The sequence below is a fragment of the Uloborus diversus genome, chromosome 1, assembly GCF_026930045.1.
Source record: "Uloborus diversus isolate 005 chromosome 1, Udiv.v.3.1, whole genome shotgun sequence".
Classification (NCBI taxonomy): domain Eukaryota; kingdom Metazoa; phylum Arthropoda; class Arachnida; order Araneae; family Uloboridae; genus Uloborus; species Uloborus diversus.
In genome coordinates, this window is record NC_072731.1 from 36,477,007 (window position 1) to 36,500,979 (window position 23,973).

Consider the following 23,973-nt stretch of genomic DNA (forward strand, 5'->3'; position numbering starts at 1 on the left):
TTCAAAAGGTTAATTTTTTAATCCCAGAAAGTTATAGTATCGAATAAATTCTTTTATAAAACAAATCAATCTTTAATTTTTCTTTGAACATACCTATACGAATATACTTGTCTTTAAGAAATAATAATAATGATGATAATAAAACTGATACTAAAAAGGGGTCTCCAAATTTTTGACCAAAGGGCCATATTTGAAACTTTCTCGAGACTCGCAGGCCAATGGACAACAACAACATTTTTTTGTTTTTGATTTTAATACACTCAAAATGACCTAAAAACGACAGAAAACATTTTTTGTCTCGTTTCAGAGCAATATTTCATAAGTTATTTACAACTAAAAATAGATTAGTTTCGTTTTCCACTAAAACGGGGAGTCACATGACTCTCCGAGAAGTGACGTGGGATGTGCCTCGCTTCTCATTGCTTAACGTCTTTCTTTGATGTCCTTGTGCTCTATCTAGGAAGCTTTGGGTATTTCTCTGTTTAGTTCGGGTATTTATTTATCTGTCAAAAGTTTTTTTTTTTGTTTTTAATCATTACATGGTTGAATGTTATCGGTTTCCAATCCACATCTTAACTTCCAAAAAAAAAAAAAAAAATATCTACTGTATATTCAGAAGGAACGTATATTCTTTCCCTGCGTATTGTTCAAATTTCCGAGACTTCTCCCTATTTACCCTAGGGAAGCGAAGAATGTACAGATTAAAGGGTAGTGACACTTTCCTGGAATTTTGAGAGATCGCACACCTGCAGGTGGTCAATGGTCACTTGAGACATTTGTTTTAGATGAACAGAAGGCATCACATAAACGTGAACCAAAGAATTGATCTTAATATATTCTTGAATCCTAAATATTTCCTTGAATCATTATAGTGAAGGAATTGTTCTTGCTTTGAAAGCATATTAATGTGGGCAGAAATTCAATTTATTTCATAAATCGAATATAGAAGTTTTTTCAAGAGTTATGAAAAGTGATTTACCAACTTTTTTTTTTTAATGCTTAAAAATAAGAAAGAGCTATCGCTCTTTTAGTAACAAACACACACACAAAAAAAAAAAAGAGTTTTCCTTGACAGCATTAAAAAAATACTTCAAAGATTTTAAATATATTTATCTTTTCTCTTTAACTGGTCAACAAATAACTCAATTTATCTTGACCAAGTCCTGTCACGTCTGATTTTCTCAACATTTTTAGATTGTGCAGAGGAAACTACTCTAGCTTTCATGTGAATTATTTTCTGCAAACCAACACGTCGCAAATCTCAAATAAACAAGGTATATTTTTTAGAAATTAACAAGTTTCTCAACGGTCAGACAGAAAAGAGAATAGGATGTACAGTATTTTCATTATCTTACAAAAAAGTTTAATGTTTCTTACTCTGTACACAGAAATAGAAAAACATTCAACATAAAGTTCAAAGAAATGTCTTGATTAAGCTGGAATTCAGTAAAAAGGGATTTAAACATGCAGAAACAGTACAGCTAACGTCTGTTTTTGTTTTACTTTTATTTATTTGAGAGGCTTTATGAAAAAATGCCTCTGATGAAAAAAATTACTTTTAAAATCTTAAATATAGCACTTTGTTCTTTAAGAACAGTTGCTAAGAAAATATATTCTTATTTTTGGTGATTTTGGCCGAATATTTTTTAACATTAAACTATGTTATTTTTTGAAAATTTGCTCCAAAACTTTTTTTAAATCGTTAATAATGTATATTGAATTGCCAATCATGCAAAATGAGGCTTTAACTGCAACCTGTGCTTTGTGTTATAACAAAAATGATTTAACCATTCGGCCTTGATTGTAGCTATAGTGCCTAGAAAGAGTAGTGTGCCGATCGGCGGGGAAAAAGTGAGGTCAGATCTGAGGAAAATCCAGGTGGCGCTGCACTCGAGTAGTACGTTATGCTCCTCAATCAGACTCGTTTTAAATCAGCGATTGCATGCTGATTTCGCAGTTTAAAAACCCCGTTTTTCGGATTAAACTTATTTCTGCGCAAAAGACAAATTCTGTAATAAGTGCTAATTGTTACATGGGTGTTCGTTTGTTTTTTGAAGCATATAAAATTACCTTATTACCTTATTATAAAACTACCTTACTTCAATGAAAATAGTAGACTATAAGGGCCCATTCATTAAATACGTAAGGGTCCCGAGGAGGAGGGGGGTTGGAAAAGCCTCTACGTACCTTACTTGGGGGGAGGGTCAAACTCATTCTTACATATAATATTTTCCAAGTCGATATTTCACATTAGACATTGCGCGGTCAAGTAATTTGGCAGAGATTATGTTCCATTTGCGTCTGGAAGGTAAGAAACGTGTTAGGATAAGATATTTTTTTATTTGTTTTACAAATAATTTATAGTGTAAAATATAATAAAGGAGTCGCATTGCGTACGGCATGTTTTATTTGTAATTAATATTACATCAAAAAAAAGTCGAAAAAACATTCAGTTTAGATTCTTTTCAGTAACTATTTCTTTACGCAAAAGGTTTAATTTAATAATGTGAATTTAATAACGATTCCAGTGATGTAACGGTTCAAGATGTTATTTTATCATTTTGAAAAACGAAATGGAATCTTATATAAGAATGGGGGGGGGGTAAAAATTCTTACGTACCCTTACATGGGGGAGGGAGGGTCAAAAATTGCCAAAATCATCCTTACGTAATTAATGAATGGCCCCTAAGTATTCAATAACAGCGCGTCTCTTATTTCTCTACTAATAATAAAGCCGAGTCTCTCTGTCTGGATTTCTGTCCGGAATTCTGTCTGGATCCCTGTGACGCGCACAGCGCCTATACCGTTCGGCCGATTTTCATGAAATTTAGTACAAAGTTAGTTTGTAGCATGGGGATGTGCACCTCGAAGCGAATTTTCGAAAATTCGATTTTGTTCTTTTTTTATTTTTAAATTTTAAAAACAGTTTCCGAAGCAGAATTATCATAAGATGGACGAGTAAATTACGAAATTATCCTGACGTGGAATCGTAACATGGGAAGAGCGAATGAACATAGCCAATTGGCGAGAAATTCATCATCCATTATTTGTAAATATACAGGCTAATCAAATGACCTTTTAATTTTCTCCTTCGGACAAAGTCGTGCGGGTACCGCTAGTTACAAAATAAAACTGCTTCTAAATTCTTGAAGCTAATTAAAATTATCAGGGCTTCTCAGTCTGAGTCGAAGAACAGGATAATCTACTTTTACACCTTTGACCAAAATAGTAGCATTGATTTGTAAATTTTCTTCTACTTCAATAATGATCTTTTTATCGTCAATATTATTTTCCACATAATTTTCATTATATACAAAAACTACAATATTTGGAGATTTTTTAAATTTCATACAAACCCAATATTCGTTAGGCAAATTAATATGAACAATTTCATCTATAATAGATTTATACGTGGTTATTTCAGTTTCATCTGCGGAAAGATCAAGTTTTATTTTTTTCAAACAGGGAACATTTTTCTTAACTGCATAATTCCTGATGGACCTTTGCTTTGGTATTTTTTTTAGTAAAGTATGTTGGCAGATTTGGGAAAATTGTCGCAATTGCCTCGTCTTTTAAAAAAAGTTTTCCCCGGGGAATCAAAACTTCCTCACCATTTATAATATGCTCATTATGCGTTTCAATAAAATGTTTTTCGAAATACAGAGCACAAATTGAGCAATATTTATCAAAAACTTTATCTAACCTGGGAATTAACGAGTTCCACTTCTTTAGTTTTTCTTCACTGCTGGAGCTTTAAAAAGCGAAACTTTTTCTTTGCATGTTTTGTATCCACTTTTGCACCCTGGTACGAAACAAGATAAAGCTATACTTCTTCTAATATTAAACTTTGATGCCTCCATTAAAAGCCTTAAACGCTGTTTCATGAAATATTCACGAAATAAAGGTAAAAAAGAGAAACGCGGAACTAAATTGTAACAAAATTCCGCGTCTACTAATGCAAACACCGCGAAATTGAACGTACACCTCGACCGCACTGCCCTCTAGCGGTTTTCATACATTTTGTCTTCAAGAATCGAAGGGGAAAAAGCGCCGATCGGCACACTATTCTTTCTAGGCACTATAATTGTAGCTGAATGTTCGGTAATAAGTCAAAACACTATTCGTTGAATCACTAGTTCAAGCTTCACAAGTTTTCAAGTTTTGGTGACGAAGCAAGATTGGATGCGCTGTTGACAGATTTCACCACCACTGGTACAAGTTCATTATCGCATTTACTTCACTCCTTAAATTTTTTTTCTCAATATTTGATGTCTCATCAAATATACAATACGAGTAAACTTTAAAAGCGTTTTTATTGAACAGAATAAAGCATACTTCAAATAGTGGGATTTGTCATTGTAAAATCCACATTAAAATTTTGTATAACCATTTTGGAACAATACTTCTTGGTAGCCAACTCAGGAAGGGGGAAAAAAAACTCCTAAAGGTGTGCATTTCCTTAAAAACTTTTATGATTAGATTAATTTTTTGTGTATTTCATTTTATTCTGTTAAAAATCATGTTCCAAGATTTAAAAACATATTTCGCTTCGTGTTTTGAACTTCAGTTTTCATATTTATTTGTTCCTTTTGCTTCATCTTGTGCTCGCCACGTTCAAAAGAAGGCTGTCGATCACTCTCCTGTCCTGTTTACTTCTTCCTTACAAAAATGGATTGCTAGTTGTTCTGAAAAAAGAATTCTGATGTTTAATTTGTGTTTGTTGATTAATAAAATTTGCATTTATTGCCTCACATTTCTATTGTTAAATGTAAGCGATGCATTAGATCTAGGTTTTATAAAAGCAAAATTTCAACTACGTTGTCTGTTGTTTCAGAAAACTCGTCCAATACCGAAAGTGTCCCAATTTCACATGTTTTTAAAAGTGTTATATCAAAAATTACTTCTCTAATGTCATAAAATTTAACGAGTAGCGTTAGAAAATTTTAATTCCTTAAAATAAAATAATAATGATAAAATAACACTAATAGAGGACTTCCTTGATCTTAATGTCACTTATAAATGACTAAATTCTAACGATACTCATTAAATTTTATGACATTAAACAAATTATTTTTGATGTAACCCTTTCAAAAACGTGTAAAATGCTTTTGTATTAGACTAGTTTTCTGAAACAAGGGCCAACCAACATGGCTGAAGTTCTGCTTTTTCAAAACTTAGTGAGTCAGTATTGAAGTATGAATCTAAAGCTAGACTAAAAAAATTCTGAATCGTCACTGATTATTTCCGTGTAACGTTTCGTTATTTAATAGGTTTTCACCTATTTCCTGGGAAAATTAAGTATCTTTGTCAAAAAATGTCCTGAATTACTTCAAGTTGCACGAATACAGACTTCTCACTGTTGTGAAAAATATTTTTAGCAATCAGTTTAAAGATTAATTGCGCGATTATATTAATTATATCGGCTTCAGCGCGATTATGACTCATCCAAATTGACTAAGCTCCCAATGGGAGCGAATAAGTCTATGGATTCCATGCAAGAATTGCGGGCAAGTGAGATGTTTGGTGATTGCTTGCGATTCTGTCTTAGCTTTGGCCATGGTTGGAATAATGCTTTTGGAGTTTTCTTGGAAAATCAGGAATTTGCCAAGCCATTACTAAACATCCGCTTAAGTTTTCTATGAAGGTTCCCGAAATATGACTGGATTTAACCGGGGAGATTTCTGTATTATCTAGAAAGATTCAAGGATAATTTCAGGAAGGTTACCAACTTTTTGCGGAAAATGTTCTTGCTTTTTGCAAGATATGTTACTGTCTGAAATAGGGTACATTAGCTACCCATTATTTTCAGGGAACGTTTCTAAATTAATTTTAAAAGTGTACGCCTGAGATTAGTTTCCAGGGCAACAAAACCAATTCGCTGTATTTTTTATTAAATCAAATATTTTATGAGGTTACAAATTGTTATTGGTAAATAAAAAAAATGTTTGACAACACAAGATTATTCATATGTACCTAATAACCTATGAAACTGACGAAATGATTTTTGTTTTTCGGCTTCCATCATGGGTCGTGTGAAGTCGAGAAACAAAATTCCATGCAATCTTCTAAAATTGTAAGGCGACAAATTTATCAAGTAGATGTCGTAGGTTTGTGTGTAAGTCCGTGTGCCAAAGTTAAATATCCTGTCGCACAATACACTTTGCTTTTAACACACTCATTTTTAACCTTGAGTCTAAAAAATAAAGCATTTTACATTGATTCAATTAATCTCACGCTTAATTCACTTCACATTGAACTTAGATTCAATTAATATATTTAACTTTCGTCGGTTGTAATAGCTTTCTACTATTTTTTAAAGCAAAAAACTAAAATCTATTCAAAGTATTTGGAGTTTTCTCAAATTTTCGGTACTAAATTGTTTAATGTTGTTAGTGGTAAAGAGTTTGAACGTTTGTTGGATCTGATGCGTAAAATATTTGCAACGGGTTCGATTCCTGATCCCGACATATTTATCTCCAAGATTAATTCTGTAAAAGGGGTTTCTCTACAGGCAGTGTGTCAAGGCTGAGAAAACAACTCGCCTGTGCTGTATGGATTCCATTTCCTCGCTCTCCGCAAATCCTGTGATATCCATGTTTTTTGAATTGGCAAGAGTAAATTGCACAGAGTTCGGAAGCAATTAATTTTTTTGAAATTACAGTAAAAACACTATTTTTGCAAGCCGTAAATTTTGCGAAAATAAAAATATCGTTGATATTGCGAGTTAATAAGTTGAAATATTTCGTGAGACAAAAATTTTCGCGACTACGACTTGCTCGCGAAAATCACAAACATTAAAGTCTCAATCAAATAAGTGCTTTTATTGTATTCAGAATGAAATATTTTAATAAATAATGATAAATTAAGGTTTACCCCCAGTTTCGCCGACATTTCAAATTTCCTGCCTCTTTAATATATCAAAATGTATGATTAAAACTGAAAAACTGAGGGCGAGATTGGAATGTCGGCGAAACTGGGGAGACACCTAAATCAATCTATATGGCTGTGGAAGGATGCTTTGTCCAAACTGGTATTGATTATTCGTAATGGTGTTTTGTTTCCTTTAGTTAAGTACTACTTTTAGTCACTGAAATTGATAGAATAAGCAAATAATAATAATAGTAATTTTCGTAATAACATGGAGTCAGAAAAAACTTTTATTTTCCCAACAGTTATTTTTTATTTATATATTTATTTATCAAACTACTTGCATTGCCTGGCTTTGCACGGTTTACCTCGAAAATAAAAGTTCTGTCAAATGACGCATGTTCAACAATCAGGCTTCAATTAGAGAAAAAACAATATTATGAATTTCCCGACAAAATAATCATTCTTTAGGAGAAAAAAAATGGCAAATCAAAAATTCCCGAATAAATTAAACGCAGCACCTAAAATCCAAAAGGAAAAAGAAAGAAGTTAAATATCCAAATAATCAAAAGGGAAAATTTTCAAAACAAAGCAAAATTTTATTTCGTCGCAGTCGAGGAAAAAAAAGTGGCAACCTTCTGAAACTTTATTCGCAACTCCAGAGCTCGAATACGCTACCTTGCACTGATTAACAATACTAAAGAAAAGGGTAAAACATTCCATTCCACGTGTTTTCTTTGGGGTAAATTACCGGCTTCAGACAGTTTGTGGTGTTATGTAATTTCAGAAGAATAGAAAAGAAAGTTTCCCACAAACACGATGAAAAATTACTGTTTCACTAAGCGTCAAAACAAGTTATAAGTTACGGTATGCGTTTGTTTTACCTTTTTTATCCGCCATTAAACAGTGGCTGCAGCGCCCCCTATAGTCAGGCCCGGACTGGCTCATTTTGGGATGGTCGGCTAGGTACTGGAAAGGGGCCCCCTGATGTGGGGGTTCTGGGGGCCCTTCCCCCGAAAATGTAAGAAAATTATTGTTTCAAAAACTGCTTTTTGCTTTTTCTTTTTGGATACGTTAAGTAATAAAACTAAAGTTAAATTTATGTATTTTCCCATTTATTTACTGATTTAAGCCAAAGGAGATGGGGTACTAAAGCAATCTACATGAATTCATTGGGTCTTGAACAAGTCATTAAGTTTGATTACTCCAATTTTTATTACACCTGCATTTCTCTTGTGTTCCAGTTTTTTTCACACGGCCATTTATACCCATATTCCACAGTTCTTGTCTTATCTCATCTTATTGATTCTACAAAAACTTGGAGAAACGCACTTAGCGGCCTGATTGTTGGTTAAAATTTTATTTGTTGGAATCTCGAAAAGAGAACTTTTTTCAACTATTGAAGTTTTAAAAAGGTGACTATAAGGCATCCTTAAATTGCTTTTTGTGACTTTAATTGTTTTGACGAAAAGAGAACTTTTTTCTTACATATTTTCAACTTTAAGATTTCTCCGGGGCCCTTCAGAACCTCGGGGCCAATAGACAACTGCCTACTTTGCCTATTTAGTAATCCGGCCCTGATATAACTGGAGGGCCAACAGTCATAACAGATTGATGCTGCTCCCTAGCAAATATCCTCACAAGGTTTTGTGCATTAGTCGAGCTTCGGTCTAGCATGCAGAAAGAATTATCGGTTTTCTACCAAGTCGAGAAAATTTTGAGTTGAACGTTTTGAAACTTATTGAATAAATAATACTTAGTTAAGAAAGAATAAATATATAAAAATTAGCAGAATTTTATCCTTTTTTGAGAATTGTATTTGTACGAACTGAAATGTTATTAACTTTTTTTGCACGTTAAAAATAAATCCCAGCTTGGCAATGGAGCAAGTTTACGCGTTGACGTCTGAGCACCTTTACGCACGTTCTTAAACTGTGGTTTGCTTCTAAACGTGCCCTGATGCTTCTTTCGCTCCAAACTGTCTCAAAACTTTTTAGCATCATCAGGCTATTTAGTTTTGTAAATAACTATTTTAATTTTTAATTGAGTTACAAATTCGTATCTTATAGCTTACAATCATGTACTGCTGTCTTCATGCCCGTTCAGTTTTTACTTTATACACTATTCAGTCTGTAATATAAAAAAATATATGTACGGAAAGCATGAAACATCCGCAAAGTTTTAAAATTTCTCTTCAGGGGTGCCCACCTGGGGGGGCGGGGTCATGGCACAGACTGCGCCAATAAAAGTTTGGGGGGGGGGGTGAGAGGTATTTTTCACTGTTCTGGGAGTGGGTCTTGCTTTGGGGGGGGGGGTCTTCGTGATATTTAGGGAGGTGCGCCCTTGTTCTTAGGGGGGTTGGGCACCCCTGAATCTCTTAATGATAGTCTCATCAGTTCTATAGGGGTGAAAACAAAAATTTGACTTGATCAAAAGATTGATGTTAATGTTTTGTGTCTCAACTTATATAAAAGGCACATAACATCTCTAATCCCGGTTAATAGAGGAATAAAATGAAATTCAAAAATACCTTTATGTATTCCTTCTGAAATTCCACACTTTAAAATAGATCTTTGTTAATACAGTTGAACTCGGTTAATACGAAATGTCAAAAATTCACGAATTTGTTCGTATTAACCGTTATTCGTAATAACCGTGAATAAGTGATACTGTGAAAAAACGAAGAAATGCTTAACGGCTTCAAAGCATTCAAAAATTAACTGAAAATGCCTTGAAAACTGGTCGAAGTATTTTCACGAAAAAATGTTTTGACCAGTTCAGGTTAACAAAAATTCTGTGAATTTCGGTTCACTACAGAACATAACTTTAAATACCGCCAACATCAACATAAATGAAATAAAACTAATTAATGAGACAAAAATGACTTCAACGAAAATTTCAAGCAGACAATAGAAAATAAAATATTTGGAAGAAAACCCTCAAATCGAAAAAACATGTCTCAAACTTTTAAGAAATACAGAACGAAAAGCGAAATTATTTACCAAACCAATATGAATTCCATGCAACGTGAATACTTTTTTTCAAAACCAAGATTTACAGAGGAGAACAGTTATTATTAGAATACTATTAAGTCATAAGAAACTTGTTTACTTGCTTATATAACTTATAAATAAAATGATCATTCAAAAAATCAGGATTTAAAAGTCCCACATAACTATTCAAAACCTTAAAATAATAATAAACTTGTAAAAATATTTAAATAAATGAGTTCAAAATTTAGGTAGAAATATTGAAGCATACAAAAACAAACAACAACCACTCGCAGTGGCGGATAGGACAGCATGAACCGGCCCTGGCATTTACAGGGCAACTGGCCCCTTACTTAAGACTTGCTCCTTGAAGAGGAGGACGCACCCCCCCCCCCCCTCCTTTTAGTTTTTTCAGATGTAAAAGAGAGAGCGCATACATCTTCTAGTTTTAGGAGGGAGTCACCATTAGAATTTGAGGATTCAAATTAGGAGAATTGCGTTTATGAATGTGGAGAAAAAGAATTAATAATACAAACAACTGTGTATTAAAACGTGTAATGTTCGTTCAGACAATAGGGGGTTCGGGGGTACTCCCCCGGAAAATTTTCGAAGTTGTAGCTTCAAAAACATATTGTTAGACTGTTTTTAGATGATCTTGGGCGATGTTTGTGGGAGGGGGAACAAAGAGAAAATTCCTTCAAACTTTTTTTAAAATCAGAGCTTTAAAACGTATGTGTAAGCTATGTTTGGAAAAACTAGGGGGAGAAGAGGTTCAAGAATACTTTGTAGGCAAATTTTCTCAATTGAAGTTCCCAAAATATCTATTTAGGTGACAATTGACGCTCTTTGGGGGGGGGGCAACGTTTTTTTGTAATTGAAGTTCTTCAACAAGTATGTTACCGATAAATTGCCCCCCTCCCACTCCAAGTCAGTATCTGAGCAGAATGTACATTTTTAATGAACATCTTTAGACTATCTCTGGCAATGTTAATGAGAGCAAAGATCCGGTGCTCCCCCCCCCCCGGATTTTCTTTTATTTTGTTGTCTTAAAAATGCATTCTAGATGATCTTAGATAATGTTAGGGAAAAAAGAGGCTCGGCGGTACTCTCCAGAAATTTTTTCGAAATTGAAATCTAAAGATAGGGATTGTAGGTCTTCTTTGATAACGTAAAGGAGACCGACAATTCTTCGAAATTAAAGCTTAAAACACGTTATTTACGTCCACTTTCAATGACGTGAGGGGGGAGGAGTTTTCGGGAGATGGTCCGGAATAGAAGCCCATAAAACGAAATTTAAGACGACCTTTAGTGATGCTGGCGAGCGTGTTGGGCTGGGTCCGCCGCGAAAGAGAGAATGGGATTCTCTCTAAGATTCGCGATGGTCCCGGTTGGGCACGCTCCAATGAAAAATTTTCGAAGTTAGCTTTTAAAACCCAGTTTTTGACGATCTTTGCTAATATTAGCAGGTAAAACTATTTGGAGACTCTCCTTCGGTAATTTTTCGAATTTTCAAACGCAGTTATAGATGATATTCGTTAATGCTGTCAAGGGTTCGGGAGTTCTTAGAAATCTTTTCAGATTTGAAGCCCTAAAAAAGGAATTTCAGACCATCTTTGGGGATACAAGGGGGAGGTTCGATTACCTCTGAAAATGTTCAAAATGGAAGTTCTAAAAACGAAATTTTAAATGATCTTTAAGGGTGGGATGGAGGCGTTTCTGCAGGATTTGGGTGATCACTCTTCTGGAAGCTTTTCGAATTTGAAGTCTTAAATGTGAATTGTAGGCCGACTTTTATAATGGTAGGCGGTAGCAGAAGGGACAGGGTTCGGATTTGGAAACGTTTCCCCTGCACTCTTTCAAAATAAAAGTTTTAAAACGAGTTTAAAAACTACCCCCCCCCCCTGATTCGTTAAAATAATCTTTTAACATTTTGGGCTGATGAGTTACACTTCAGTGACACCGTAGGTCTTCTTTTCTCAACTTTTATTTTATTTTAAATAAAATGCCTCCAGCTACAATCTCTTGATAAAGTTTTAGTTTACTTTCGTTTTATACACTCAAACACTTGGTATTCATTACAATATTTTAAATCTCCCTTACTGCATTTTAACCCTTTTTCTATTTAAGACATGCTTCGGCGGCGCCTATAAAACTGTCGTGATTATTCATCTATTCATTTATTTTATAAGGTGAAACTTGTCATAAATTTATACTATGTACTGAATACTTTTTTTCGTTGAAAAAAATGTTCGAAATTTGTCAGAATGTCTCGAAAAATTTCAGCTTCTTTTAGTTAGGCAAATTATAAGCAAATTATAATAAAGAACCGTAGATGTTTCTATATAATATTCAAAGGTTTCATTGTTTAATATTCAACGGTTGCATTTTCTTTCTTTAATTTTGCTGAAAAAATACTTTTTGTCACTGGAATTTCACTTGGCATTTTATTACTATTATTTATTTATTTATTTTTAAATATTGAGAACGTTTTTCTATTTCCTTTTTTTTCCATTACTAAATTAAAATTGGCAGCCTCAATTTATTCTACGCCTCCTCGGCGACGGCCCAGTCTTTATGTGTTCATTGTCCCCTACAGAGCATTACAGGTAGCTGTTAGGGCCTCAGAAGGTCCTCGAGAGTTATGCAACAAAGTAATCTTTCCGGCCGATGAATTTACAGAAACACAGTAAAACATCTTATTAATTACAGCGTAAGTTTATGGAGTTCCTTTTTTTTTTTAATTTTGTAACCATTACTTTTCTTGGAACAATTTTCCTATAAGTCCTTTAAAAATATACCGGATTATTATGATATTTTCAGATATTTAAATAGTTTTCTTTTTAAAAAGGAAAAAAAAAAGGAAAAGAAAAAAAATCATGGATTTTTTTTTTTTTTTTTTTTTTTTTTTTTTTTGTTCTTTTTACTATTTAATTGAAAAATTGAATGCGGCCCAAACAGAGGCGGCCCACCGGGCATTTGCCCGGCTGCCCGCCGGCCGCCACTGACCACTCGTTTAACTTTTTTTGAGAGGGGGCGGGGGAAGGGAGGGCAATTCAGTGGGCGGTTAGGGGCCCTGATGATTTTTTGCAGGGAGGTTGAACATTTCTGTTGGAGCCCGAAGGCGATTCCTAAATTAAAGCCCTAGGGGTCCTTAACCTAAAATTAATGTTTACCCCGGGGCCCTACCTGGCTTTAATTAGGCCCAATGTGCTATTTGTATAAAACTAGAAAGAGTGATCAAAAGTATCCCGGACAGGACCTGATTAAGATATAGGAAGGTTCTAAGCAAAGATTTTTTGGGGCCACTATGCAGTCAAATCTTACTTTTAGTCATTAGCTAAGACAACTTTAGCCACTGGGGGGGGGGGGGGGGGTAAAAGGCAAGGGCCCTATACCACAGCCTAGTTGGTCTATTCAGTATTCAGGCCCTGATTCTGGCAAAACGTATAAGGAAACAGATTGAAATAGTTACAAGGAAATCAAAGAATTGTAAAATCATTTCTTGCTACAGATTTTTTTTTCGCTTCATTTGGGGGCCCTTCCTAGCTTGGGGGCTCTCGGCGATCGCCGACTAGCCGACCTGGCCAGCCCGGGCCTGCCTATAGTTTATTGGAGTTGCGAATCCACGCCGATTTAAAATGAGATCGCGCAAACGATAATTTTCCGATATGAAAAGAGATATCCATTAGGCTTAATGATGCTTTTTAATTTTTTCCCGGTGATTTTACAGCCTTTTTTTTTTTTTTTGAAATTCGCTGCTTTGAAATTGCTTTGTGACTTTTTCTTCACTCAATTTTGGGGATCTTTTGCATGCTTTCGAATTGCGCCAAATTCGAACTGATCGGATAATTATTTCGGATAGAAAGAGCCGTTTAATGCCATTTTCGGGTCTTAAAATTAAAATTTGAACGGTTCAGTACTTTTTTGGCGTTTGAACCCTCCTCCCCCCCCCCCTACGTTCTTTCTCGAGTGCCCAAGTACCTCCCTGCCAAATTTGGTCCAGATCCGACGTAAACTGGATTTGTATATAGGGAACAAACAAATACAGTGACTCCCAAAAGTGTTCGTACACCTACGACTTTCAATGATATAGGACTCTATCCATTGGTTAGAATTAATATTTCAAAATAGGTATTTAATTATAAGATCTATAATCAATTTTCAACAAAACAACATAATTTTTTAAAAAAATTATTAAAACTTAATTTTTTTAAAATCAAAAACCAAAAAGTGCCGGAAATTTTTATTTCACAAAAGTCTTCGTACACTTTTAAAAATGTCTGTTGAATAACCTAACTTTTTTTAAGTTATTATTTAGTAGAATAACATGCAGTATCAAAAACACCTTTTAAACGTCTGGAAATAAATTTCATTCTTTTTTTTTTTTTTTTCCGTAATTTCTGAGTAAGTGCTCCGAGTTTTACTGTTTCTAGCGCTATTTTCGTTTCAAAGCAGTATTTTCGTAATCTAGCCTCCAGATATCTCTAAATATGTCACATTAAGTTCAAACCTGGAGATTGAAGGGGTATTTTCTAATTTTTAGGACCATTTTTGAGGCACTAGACGCAAACGTTGAAAACCGAGTGCTTCTTATCTTTATCTTGATTTAAAAAAAACGAAGTTGTTTCCGATGACCAAATTTTCGGCTAAGAGTTTAAAATATTTAATTGAACAGCATGATTCATTATTTCATCAAAAAATCCCAAACTACCAAGTCCTGGTGCTGATATGCACCCTCACACAAGAACACCTTCACCGTCCTGATTAACTGCTCCAACTAAGTTCTTAAGATTGAATTCCTATTTTTTTTTTCTATTTACAATTATTCAACAATTTAACCAAAAATGTTGAATTCATTTCTATCTGTAAGTAAGACGTAATTGCAAAACGTTTTGAGCTTATTTATCATTGATTTTGCGACGAAAAGCGAAAGCTTTCTGTTTTTCGCACGGCCAAGAAAATTTCTGCGGGAAGCGGTCCCATTTAATCCAGCTAATTAAAGAACTTGGCGAACAATTTTAGGTGAAAATTAAATGTAAAATGTTTCATTTAACCCTGCAGAAACTTTTACAGTACTAAAATGTGTATTTTTCATAAATTTTTTAACTTTAAATCTACAATCACGTTTTGTCAACCCGTTTTGTTGACCTTTTCTTACCTTGTTTTCGGTCCGATTCTTTTCTTTAAAGCATTTTATGAAGCACTTTACTACAGAATGAAATAAATTAACTAGTTTCGAGACATTTCAAACCAATTTACTGCTACTGTAAGGAAAAAATTCAAATTTTGAATGGTGTTTGTGGTTTTTTACAAGTACTAGCCATTTCATAGCAATAAGGACAATATTATGGGATAAATAAACAAAAAATGAAAGTCAAATGACTTTTAAGGGTCAACACAATGCAAAATAATAAGAAAAACGACACATGATGAATTTAATCATGAATTTATTCGAAAATATTTGAGTGTACGAAAACTTTTGTGGCGTATTCTTTCTCTGTCTCTTCCTTTTTTGACCCATTTCAAAAAGAAGATCCGTCAATATTCTGAAAAACTAAAGGGTTTTATTTAGAATGAAATGGAATGATGTGAAAAAATATTGGACTTCATAATCGAATTCAGTTTTGTTTTATTTCGATTTTACTAAAAATTTCAAAGTGTACGAACACTTTTGGGAGCCACTGTATATACTTACATACACATATATTCTTTGTTTTATATAGATGTCCGATTTTGGAAATTAGGCATTATCTTTATGACGTCACAAGTGATGTACTTTGGCGCGTTACTTCATTGCCACGCTAATTGTTTACGCTTTGCTGTCAACAGCGTTGCCAGGTTATGATAATTTGCGCTGTGCTCAAATGGCATCAGTGAACGGCATTTCATCACTTGTGATGTCATGTACAGAAGCGTAAAAAATGTATTTAAATCTGCGCACCAATTAAATTAATTGTTAAAAAATATTAAACTTTGTCAAATTATTTAAAAAATGGTTAAATCCTATGTTTTTAAGCATGCCCTTTCAGAAAAAAAAATACTTTTAAAATTTCAGAAACAAACCCATTGTTGAAATATATTTTGAAATAAAATCAGCAGTTTCAAATGCATCTTTTGATACTAAAGAACAGTAAGTTTTGGCTGATACAGAATTTCAAGCTGGACCGCATTGTAGCAGATTCCAGTAGAAATTGATCTAGAAAACTATGTATAGTAAAACCTGTAAAGTTGACCACCCTTGTAAAGTAAAAATAGGCCTGCAAAATTTGGGTCATGAAAAAGTGATTGTACAGTAATGAGTAACTTTTATACTATTTGGTGCTCTAATTTCAAATATAGCATCCATTTTTCTCAATCATATTAGAATTTTCCCCAAAATGGGCTTTAATACGTATATGGGAAAAAAAAGCCTATTCTACTTATTGAAGGCGAAAAAAGGTTGTTTTTTTAAGTATTGGCAAGTTTATTATATGCTAACTAATTAATGTATCAAACAATTGGAAATGACATGCTAATTATGTTTATATTAGTTTTATAGTAATTAAAACAGTTATCACTATTTAATGTAGCCTGAGGTTATGTGTATCTTGCATGGCTGTAGAGTCGGATAGAAAATGGCCTTTAATGTTTAACAAATAGATGTTGATCAAAACGTGTGCTTTCAATTATTGAAAGCTATAACTTGAGAGAGAAAAAGCTTTTTTTTTTTTTTTTGCTAAGTGAAAAAAACTTTCCTTGAGAGGGGGAGGTCCGCTCCTGCGGACACCCATCTGCTTTGTGACATACAAAGTTAATTTCAGAGTTTATAAAAAAAAATTAATACTTTGATTCTGAAAAATTTCTAAGGTAAATCTTAAATTATATTTCATTTATAAAATGTCAACGAAAATAGGGCACTTTATTGAGGGGAGAGGCTGGAATGTACTTCTGGAGTAAATTTTACATAAAATGTGCGGTATACAGCTTTGTACGAATTGCGTTTACTATTGGCTACTTTGAATTTATCTTAATATTAAGATTTAAGATTAACAGCAATTATTGAGTGTTGTGATCAAGACATCATATACTTCTTTTATTTCATACTTTTTAGCGAGAACCAAGCTTATAGGTATAGTATTATATTTAAATTAAAAAAAAAAGATATATTTTATCAGATTGCGCCAACACTTACCTAAATTTACCGAACACCCTCAGAAGTTTCCTCCCAAGCTATGGGTCCCGACTTGCTCAAAGGAAACATTCCTTTTACTATTTTATGACTGAGATCGAATTAAAAAATATATTATTATTTTTATTTCAAAGTGATTACTTAGAAAATGTTAGGTAACAAAACAGTTTGCTGACAGTTGCTATCAGTTCAAGAAAATTAGAAAACAAGCAAATTAGGGGACGGAGTAAGTAGCTACTACAGAAAGTTCGATACACAAACAAACCAGTTGGTTGCCAGTGACAGTTATTTTCTTTAGGCCTTTATACATTGTCGCCTCCGAGCAACAGTAGGATATCTTAGTGTTATTTCTGGGATAAGATGTCTTAGTGTTGACGATGACTTAGTGAGGCGACGAGACGACATGTAATCGAACCAATTGTAGACAGTTTAAAAAAAAAATGCAATTAGAGTCAATGAAAATAAAAAAAAGAAGTCCGGAGTCGTCATGTTTTCTAACGACTCCCACTCCGACTCCTTTACCCCAAAATCAGTCTAACTCAGACTTCACAGCCGTGGTATCTTGCTTAATTTTCCTTTTACAAAACGGAAAGACTTTTATGCCTTTTGACCATTTTCTCAAGTCCTCTACACAAGGTTGACACATTTTATGTGGTGTATGTGAATTTGTTATGTATTTCTTTAATGCTTCTTCAGTACAAATTCTCCTCAAATATAACAAAAGGAATCGAGTAAACTCAGACAATCCCTTGTTGCCGTTTAGTACCCGGTCTAAACTTTAAACATGAAAACCATAAAACTATGCACAGTCATCTGCCACAGGAAGAGACTCATATGCAGATACAACACCATTATAAAAATAGTGCTGCTCTGCACAGAATCGTTTCAAAGAGGAATTGAGCAAGCAGAAGTGTGAAATGAAATGCGGGGGGGGGGGGGGTGTAGAAAAAAGTAAGTAAGCCATCATTTCCTGTCGTACCTAATTCTTATGAAATTCCTCTTGTGAGAAAAACTTAATTTTAATGAGGATTTTTAATATATTCACTCTTCAAACTATAGCAATTTTTAAGATATCACTGTTGAGATAAAAAAAGTTTTGGACCTACTAAAGGGTGTTTTTTAGAGGTATAGAACTTGAAGTTGGCAACACTGTTTGATATGTGTGTCATTTTGATAGCTGTCACTTGTTTTGTGTTCAGTTCGGTTTGCCATTTCATCATGAATAGACAACAAGGCGGTGCAACATGCCACACAGCGCGTGTCACAATTGATTTATTGAAAGAAACGTTCGGTGAACGAATAATTTCGCGTAATGGACCCGTGATTTGGTCTGCAAGATCATGCGATTTAACACCGCTGGACTACTTTTTGTGGGACTATGTGGAGTCTCTGGTCTGCACCGATAAGCCACAGACGATTGACACCTTGGAAGAGAACATTCGCCACCTTATTACTGACATACGGCCTCTATTGCTGCAAAAAGTGAGAAAATTGGACTTTCCAATTGGACTTTCTCCGAGCCAGCCGAGGCAGGGCTCGACTAACTAAAAGTGAGGCCCAAGGCCCACAATTATTTGGAGGCCCCCTGAAGGCTAATATTTTAAAAATGTGTGTATTTTTTCTATAGTTGTAATGCTATGCTTAATTCTTTAAGTAATTTGGGGCCCCTTAGGAAGAGGGGGCCACAGGCCCAGGCATAGTAGGCCTGTGCGGTAATCAGGCCCTGAGCCGAGGTGGCCATATGCCAGAAATCATATTTAAATAAAAATGGCAGAGAATCATCTTTCGAATAAAGCAACATTCATGGCAATTAACAACATTTAATTGTGTTTTATTTGAACCTAAAGTCCTCTACCTCTAAAAAAAAAGCACCCTTTAGTTAGCTTAAACACTGCTTCTATTCTCTTTTTCTTTTTTGTTCCAGAGAGAAAAATCTTCAGCTTTCGCCATAAGAACTATTAATGACACTATGTGCTTTCCCTAAGTGTAACACTATTTAATCATTTAATAATGGAGCTTCTAAAAACTCAATCTTCAATTTCTGAAAAATTGGAAAGTGATGAAATTTTTGACTATTTCTCGTAAAATCAGCGTCCAAATATCAGAATTAGCTATTAGTTTGTGATTACATTTTTCGTTTCAGCTAGCCGATAATGTTTTTCCCATTTTACAAGTGATTGTAACACATGGGCCAACTTTGGAAGACTACGCTCCGAAGTTGGCCCACAAGCTATAACTTTGAAATCGTATTTTGAAAATAGAAAAATTTTATCCAACAAAAACAAAAAACAAATTGTTTAAATTTTGAGATTTTGAATTCAAATTATGTTTTTTGCAATCACGAATTGCGATAAGACTACTCGTTGTGTTTCTTGTTTCTACTAATGACTTTTATCGCACGCATAATTTGTAGGACTCGACCGATGCATCGGCCTGGCCGATGCATCGGCGCCGATGGTTCAACAATTTAGCCATCGGCATCGGCATCGGCCGCCGATGCTAACTTGCAGGAAACATCGGCCCATCGGCCTTAAAAACATCGAAAAGCCGATGGATTGGCCGATGTTTTCGAAAAAAAAAATATCTTTGCTGTTTTACTTTTTAATACAAAATAAAAAGAGTTATTGTTTCATATAAAATTGTTTACTTAAATTTCAGTATGAATTTCTACTTTAAACACACCTGAAAGAGTTTTTAATACTGCATTGAGGTACCAGACAAGTTAATTATTGCATTGTTTTTTGCGGCTGGATGTACGTATGTATCTCTCATAAGTCAACTCAAAAATGGTAAGCGGTAGAAGGTTACAATTTCGCATGTAGACTGTGCGTACGTTCCAGTTGTGCACTTCCGGTTTTGTTTTCGATAGGGTGTTCTAAAAAGCCTATTTACTAATTTTTGTTGTGGCTATTAATTACTTATTTCAATGTAATACTAATATAGCGTCTCAGACTCACGACCATTTGGTGATATATTGTTGAATTGGAGACCAACTTGGAAACAAATATGAGATGGCGAAACCGGGTTCTGTGTCATTTTGTTACATTCCCGTTGAACCGACGGTAATTTTTAATTCTTCGATAGTATTTTTAATATGAATTACAGTAATGCAGTCTTTTCTGTATCGGTTCGGCGATGGTACAAGTTTGAAGCTCGTCGAAATACATTTTAGGGTCCTATTTCTCTGTCACGGAAAATGTAAAACATTTACCATAAGCATTTTTGTAACTCCTACGGTGCCCCTAAGGTTATGAGGCCTCTTGCGCAATTGCAACATTTGCTATATTTTAAATTCGCCAACGCACGTCAAAACAAACTCGGGTGCAAGTTTTAAAAGGGTTTTTCTGCTCAATGTTTATGATTAATTTAAACTCAATTTTTTACGATTATTTTTTGTATTTCAGAGAACACTTGCGTGCCCCCTTTCCCCTCCCTCTATTTATGAAATTAATTTCTAGTTGTACTTCCGAGTCATTTTAAACTAACACCATTCATTAAATTAGATTTTTTTTTTCAAACTTTATCTATTGTTTAGGATGAATTTGGAGCATTAATGTGAGAAATTGATTAAATACGTTTTGAATGGTGACATAATTCGGAACATAATTTCTTTTTTCAGCAAAAAAAGTTACTAGCTTTTATAAAAATGCAAACTTTTCTATTCATAAATTTTAAATAAGTATAAAAATATTCCTATTATGATTTAATAGTGTAATTTATCTGTTACCCTTTTTGTCTAATTTGATTACTAAAAAAATGTCTACTCTCAATCTTTCCACTTTAATAGCGTAATTTGTTGACGGTTTCATATTTTTATTCTTTTTTTTAATAATTAAACAACGTAATTTAAAATTTTTTAACTATGCATAGTGTATCTAAATCCATACATCATTATATTATAACTGAAATCTTAGTTATGTTCTCAATTTAAAAAAATTAATCAATTGCTTATTTAACAGTGTCTTTGTTTTTCTTCCATGTTTTCCTTTCTTTCTTCTTTTTTTCTCTTTTTTTCGAATGTTGTTCTTTCACTTTCATCATACAGCAATCAAAAAAGGAGAAGCATAACTACACTCTATACAGATTGTACGTAGTACGATTCAAAAGTTCGGGGAAAAGCTGTATAAACCCTTACCCAGAATAGTTCACATTATCGAAGCACATCCACCTTCAAAGGGTCACCTTGAGCGACTATGTAATTGAGCCAATGTTCATATAACTTTTGGTAACACTCCTGGAAGCCATTTTTCTCAATCTTCTGTGATGCAGCTTTATCTTTTCCTGACGAAAGAAAGCGGCGTCCATGCAAATGTTTTTTTTTTTTTTTGCTGAGAACAGGTAAAAGTCACACGGAGCTAAGTCCGACGAAACGTTATGCTATTTGTTTGTCATATCAGAGTATTGACCAATCGAACCGTGCATCCTCAACATGAAAGTCGCCTTCTTCCCCACGATGAAGTTAAAAGCAGCAGCGCAAGAGCCCTTTCAGGAGGTTGCGAAAAATGGCTGCCAGGAGTGCTTCTAATAGCTATACGAACGTTGGCAGAAGTGCACAGTCGTACAAGGTGACTTGAGGTGACTTGACAAGGTTGCAGATAGATGTGCTTCGGTAATGTGAACTATTCAGGGTAAGGTTTTATACAGATTGTCCTCGAACTTTTAGATAATACTACGTACGTATGAGTTTTCAACTCACTATTTCATAACGTTTTTGAGTGACGCAAGTGTACGCGCATGAAGACATCACAAGAGAATTTGCAATAATTAACTGAGGAGGTGTTCAAAATGGATATTTCGGTCATCTATGTGTTCTTAGGTACATATGCATGTACAGATGTGCCGAAAAAACTTGTGAAGTTTAAATTGGGTGGTCGTAAAATAGAATTTTTGGTCGAAATCTGATTTTTTTGTTATTACTATTCCCTATTTGTAGAAAGGAAGTAAAGTGAAATGAATAAATGATATTTTAAATCCCTAGCAATCTTAGCAATTTATTTCCGTTAGATTTTTTTTTTTTTTTTGCCATCGGCCAACGGCATCGGCCATCGGCCATCGGCAATCGGCCATTTTGAGAAAACAATCGGCCATCGGCCATCTTTGAACAATCGGCCAACAATCGGCATCGGCCCATCGGCCAAAAAATGCCATCGGTCGAGCCCTAATAATTTGAATTCAAGACGTCAAAATTCAAAAGTATGCCACATGCTGGAAGCTGTGTGCTGGGTACTGTATTTGCTTAAAAAGGGATTGTGTAAAGTCGAGAAGTTCATTTATAAATAATTCGATTCCGAGTCACACGGACGATTGTCTTATAAGCACAGAAAAATAGAAGCGAAAAACGGTCAAGTGAAAACAATAAGCAATTCGTGATCACTGAAAAAAAAAGCAGTTGGTTTCTGTAAAGATAGATGTAAAATTCAACATTAAAAATTCATCCAAATATTACCTACCCAGCAAATTATGAGAAATCATCAAAGCTTAATTATGCCCATATTTTTATTACACATAACAGATACGTTTAATTAGTTGCTATCTTGAAATAACGAAGTCTATTACTTGGTTTTGAATAATTTTTTCTATGAAGATTTTATTTTTGTCAAAAAAAAAAAAAAAAAAAAGATGGAAAAACGTTATTAGTTATAGCATTATAACCCAGCGTTTTAAACGTGCAGAAGAACTTCCACCAAAAGAAAAGTTAGATAAAAGATTTCACAGGTTTTATTAGCTGTATTGAAATTACAGGAAAATATTATCACTTAAAATGACCAGAACATTAATGCAAAACAGCAAAAGAAATGATGCGCTGTAAAAATGAGTTAGAAATGAAATAATCGCCCATGCTAAAAGAAAAACATTATACTGACGTTTTATATTTCACGCAAATTGTTTTCTTGTTTGTGTAAAATTCTCTGGAGTCTTCCGTTCCTTCTCTTCCAACACCTGACATCTTTGTCCCACCAAATGGCATGTGCAGATTTCTCACCAACCAACAGTTGCACCAGACAGTGCCAACCTAAATTAAAAATAAGATATTCCATAAAATTTATAAGCTTTGATATTTTAACTACCTGCTAATAATTTTTATTACATTTTTTTTTTTTTTTTTTTTTTTGAAAAAGTTAGTTGCATATGGCGAAGTTGGAACAGAATACGCATGGAGTTTCACGATAAACTGAGTCTCGCAAATAAATTGGAATGCGATCTGAATTGGGTTGCTTCCCCATTTTTCAAAAATACTTTCTTCTGAAACAGCATAGGCGAAAATATCCTGTTATGGGGTGAGTTACTTTTTTTTCTTAATTTTGACTTATTTTCTCTCTTAAAAAATAATTTTTAAAGACGTTCAGTCGCTGTTTTCATTTTCGCTCCTGAAGTCACGAGCGAACAAGTCGCTTGAGTCACCAGAGTTAGAACCCCTTTAGAGAACAGGTCGACCTATCCAACATTTTGGTTCTAGATAGCTTTGGGTCCAGCCTTGTTTTCAGTATTTAGAAATACGTAATTATAGTCGCTGGTTGCAATGGCGTAAAATAATTGATGATAAGTTGAGTAAAACCCCCCGTTCCCTTATGATATTTAACTAACAAATCTCTCGTTCCACTCGCAGTGAAAAATCACCGAAAGGCGCTATCTTTCTAGAAAAGACAACCACGCTCTCCAATTCAGGATGGCTTCTCCACTTGTGACGCCACACAATGAAACATTTTGTTTTAGAAATCTGATATTTTAAAAAGTAAATTAAAAAATTTTAATGTTGGGGTTAGAAAAATATTTTCTGACTGAGAAAATAAAATAATTTTCCATCAAACAGTGTTGCCAGATGGTCAAATCCAGATTTCCCAATTCCCTTCGAACTTTTTCCTCAAAAGCGATGTTTTCTATCAAAATGCCCCGAATTATAGTGCCTAGAAAGAGTAGTGTGCCGAACGGCGCTTTTTTCCCCACGAT

General features: G+C 34.2%; 1 protein-coding gene across 1 annotated transcript in view; it reads right to left on the minus strand.

Moving 5' to 3' along the window:
* Window positions 1-4,092: 4,092 nt before the first annotated feature.
* LOC129234546 (2-aminomuconic semialdehyde dehydrogenase-like) overlaps window positions 4,093-23,973 on the minus strand; it is a 48,541-nt gene continuing 28,660 nt past the window's right edge. The window contains exons 9-10 of the mRNA XM_054868561.1: window positions 22,890-23,038; window positions 4,093-4,685 (exon numbers count right to left, since the gene is read on the minus strand). Coding sequence (XP_054724536.1) covers window positions 4,661-4,685; window positions 22,890-23,038 — 174 coding nt within the window. The 3' untranslated portion in view covers window positions 4,093-4,660. The remainder of the gene's footprint in view (window positions 4,686-22,889; window positions 23,039-23,973) is intronic.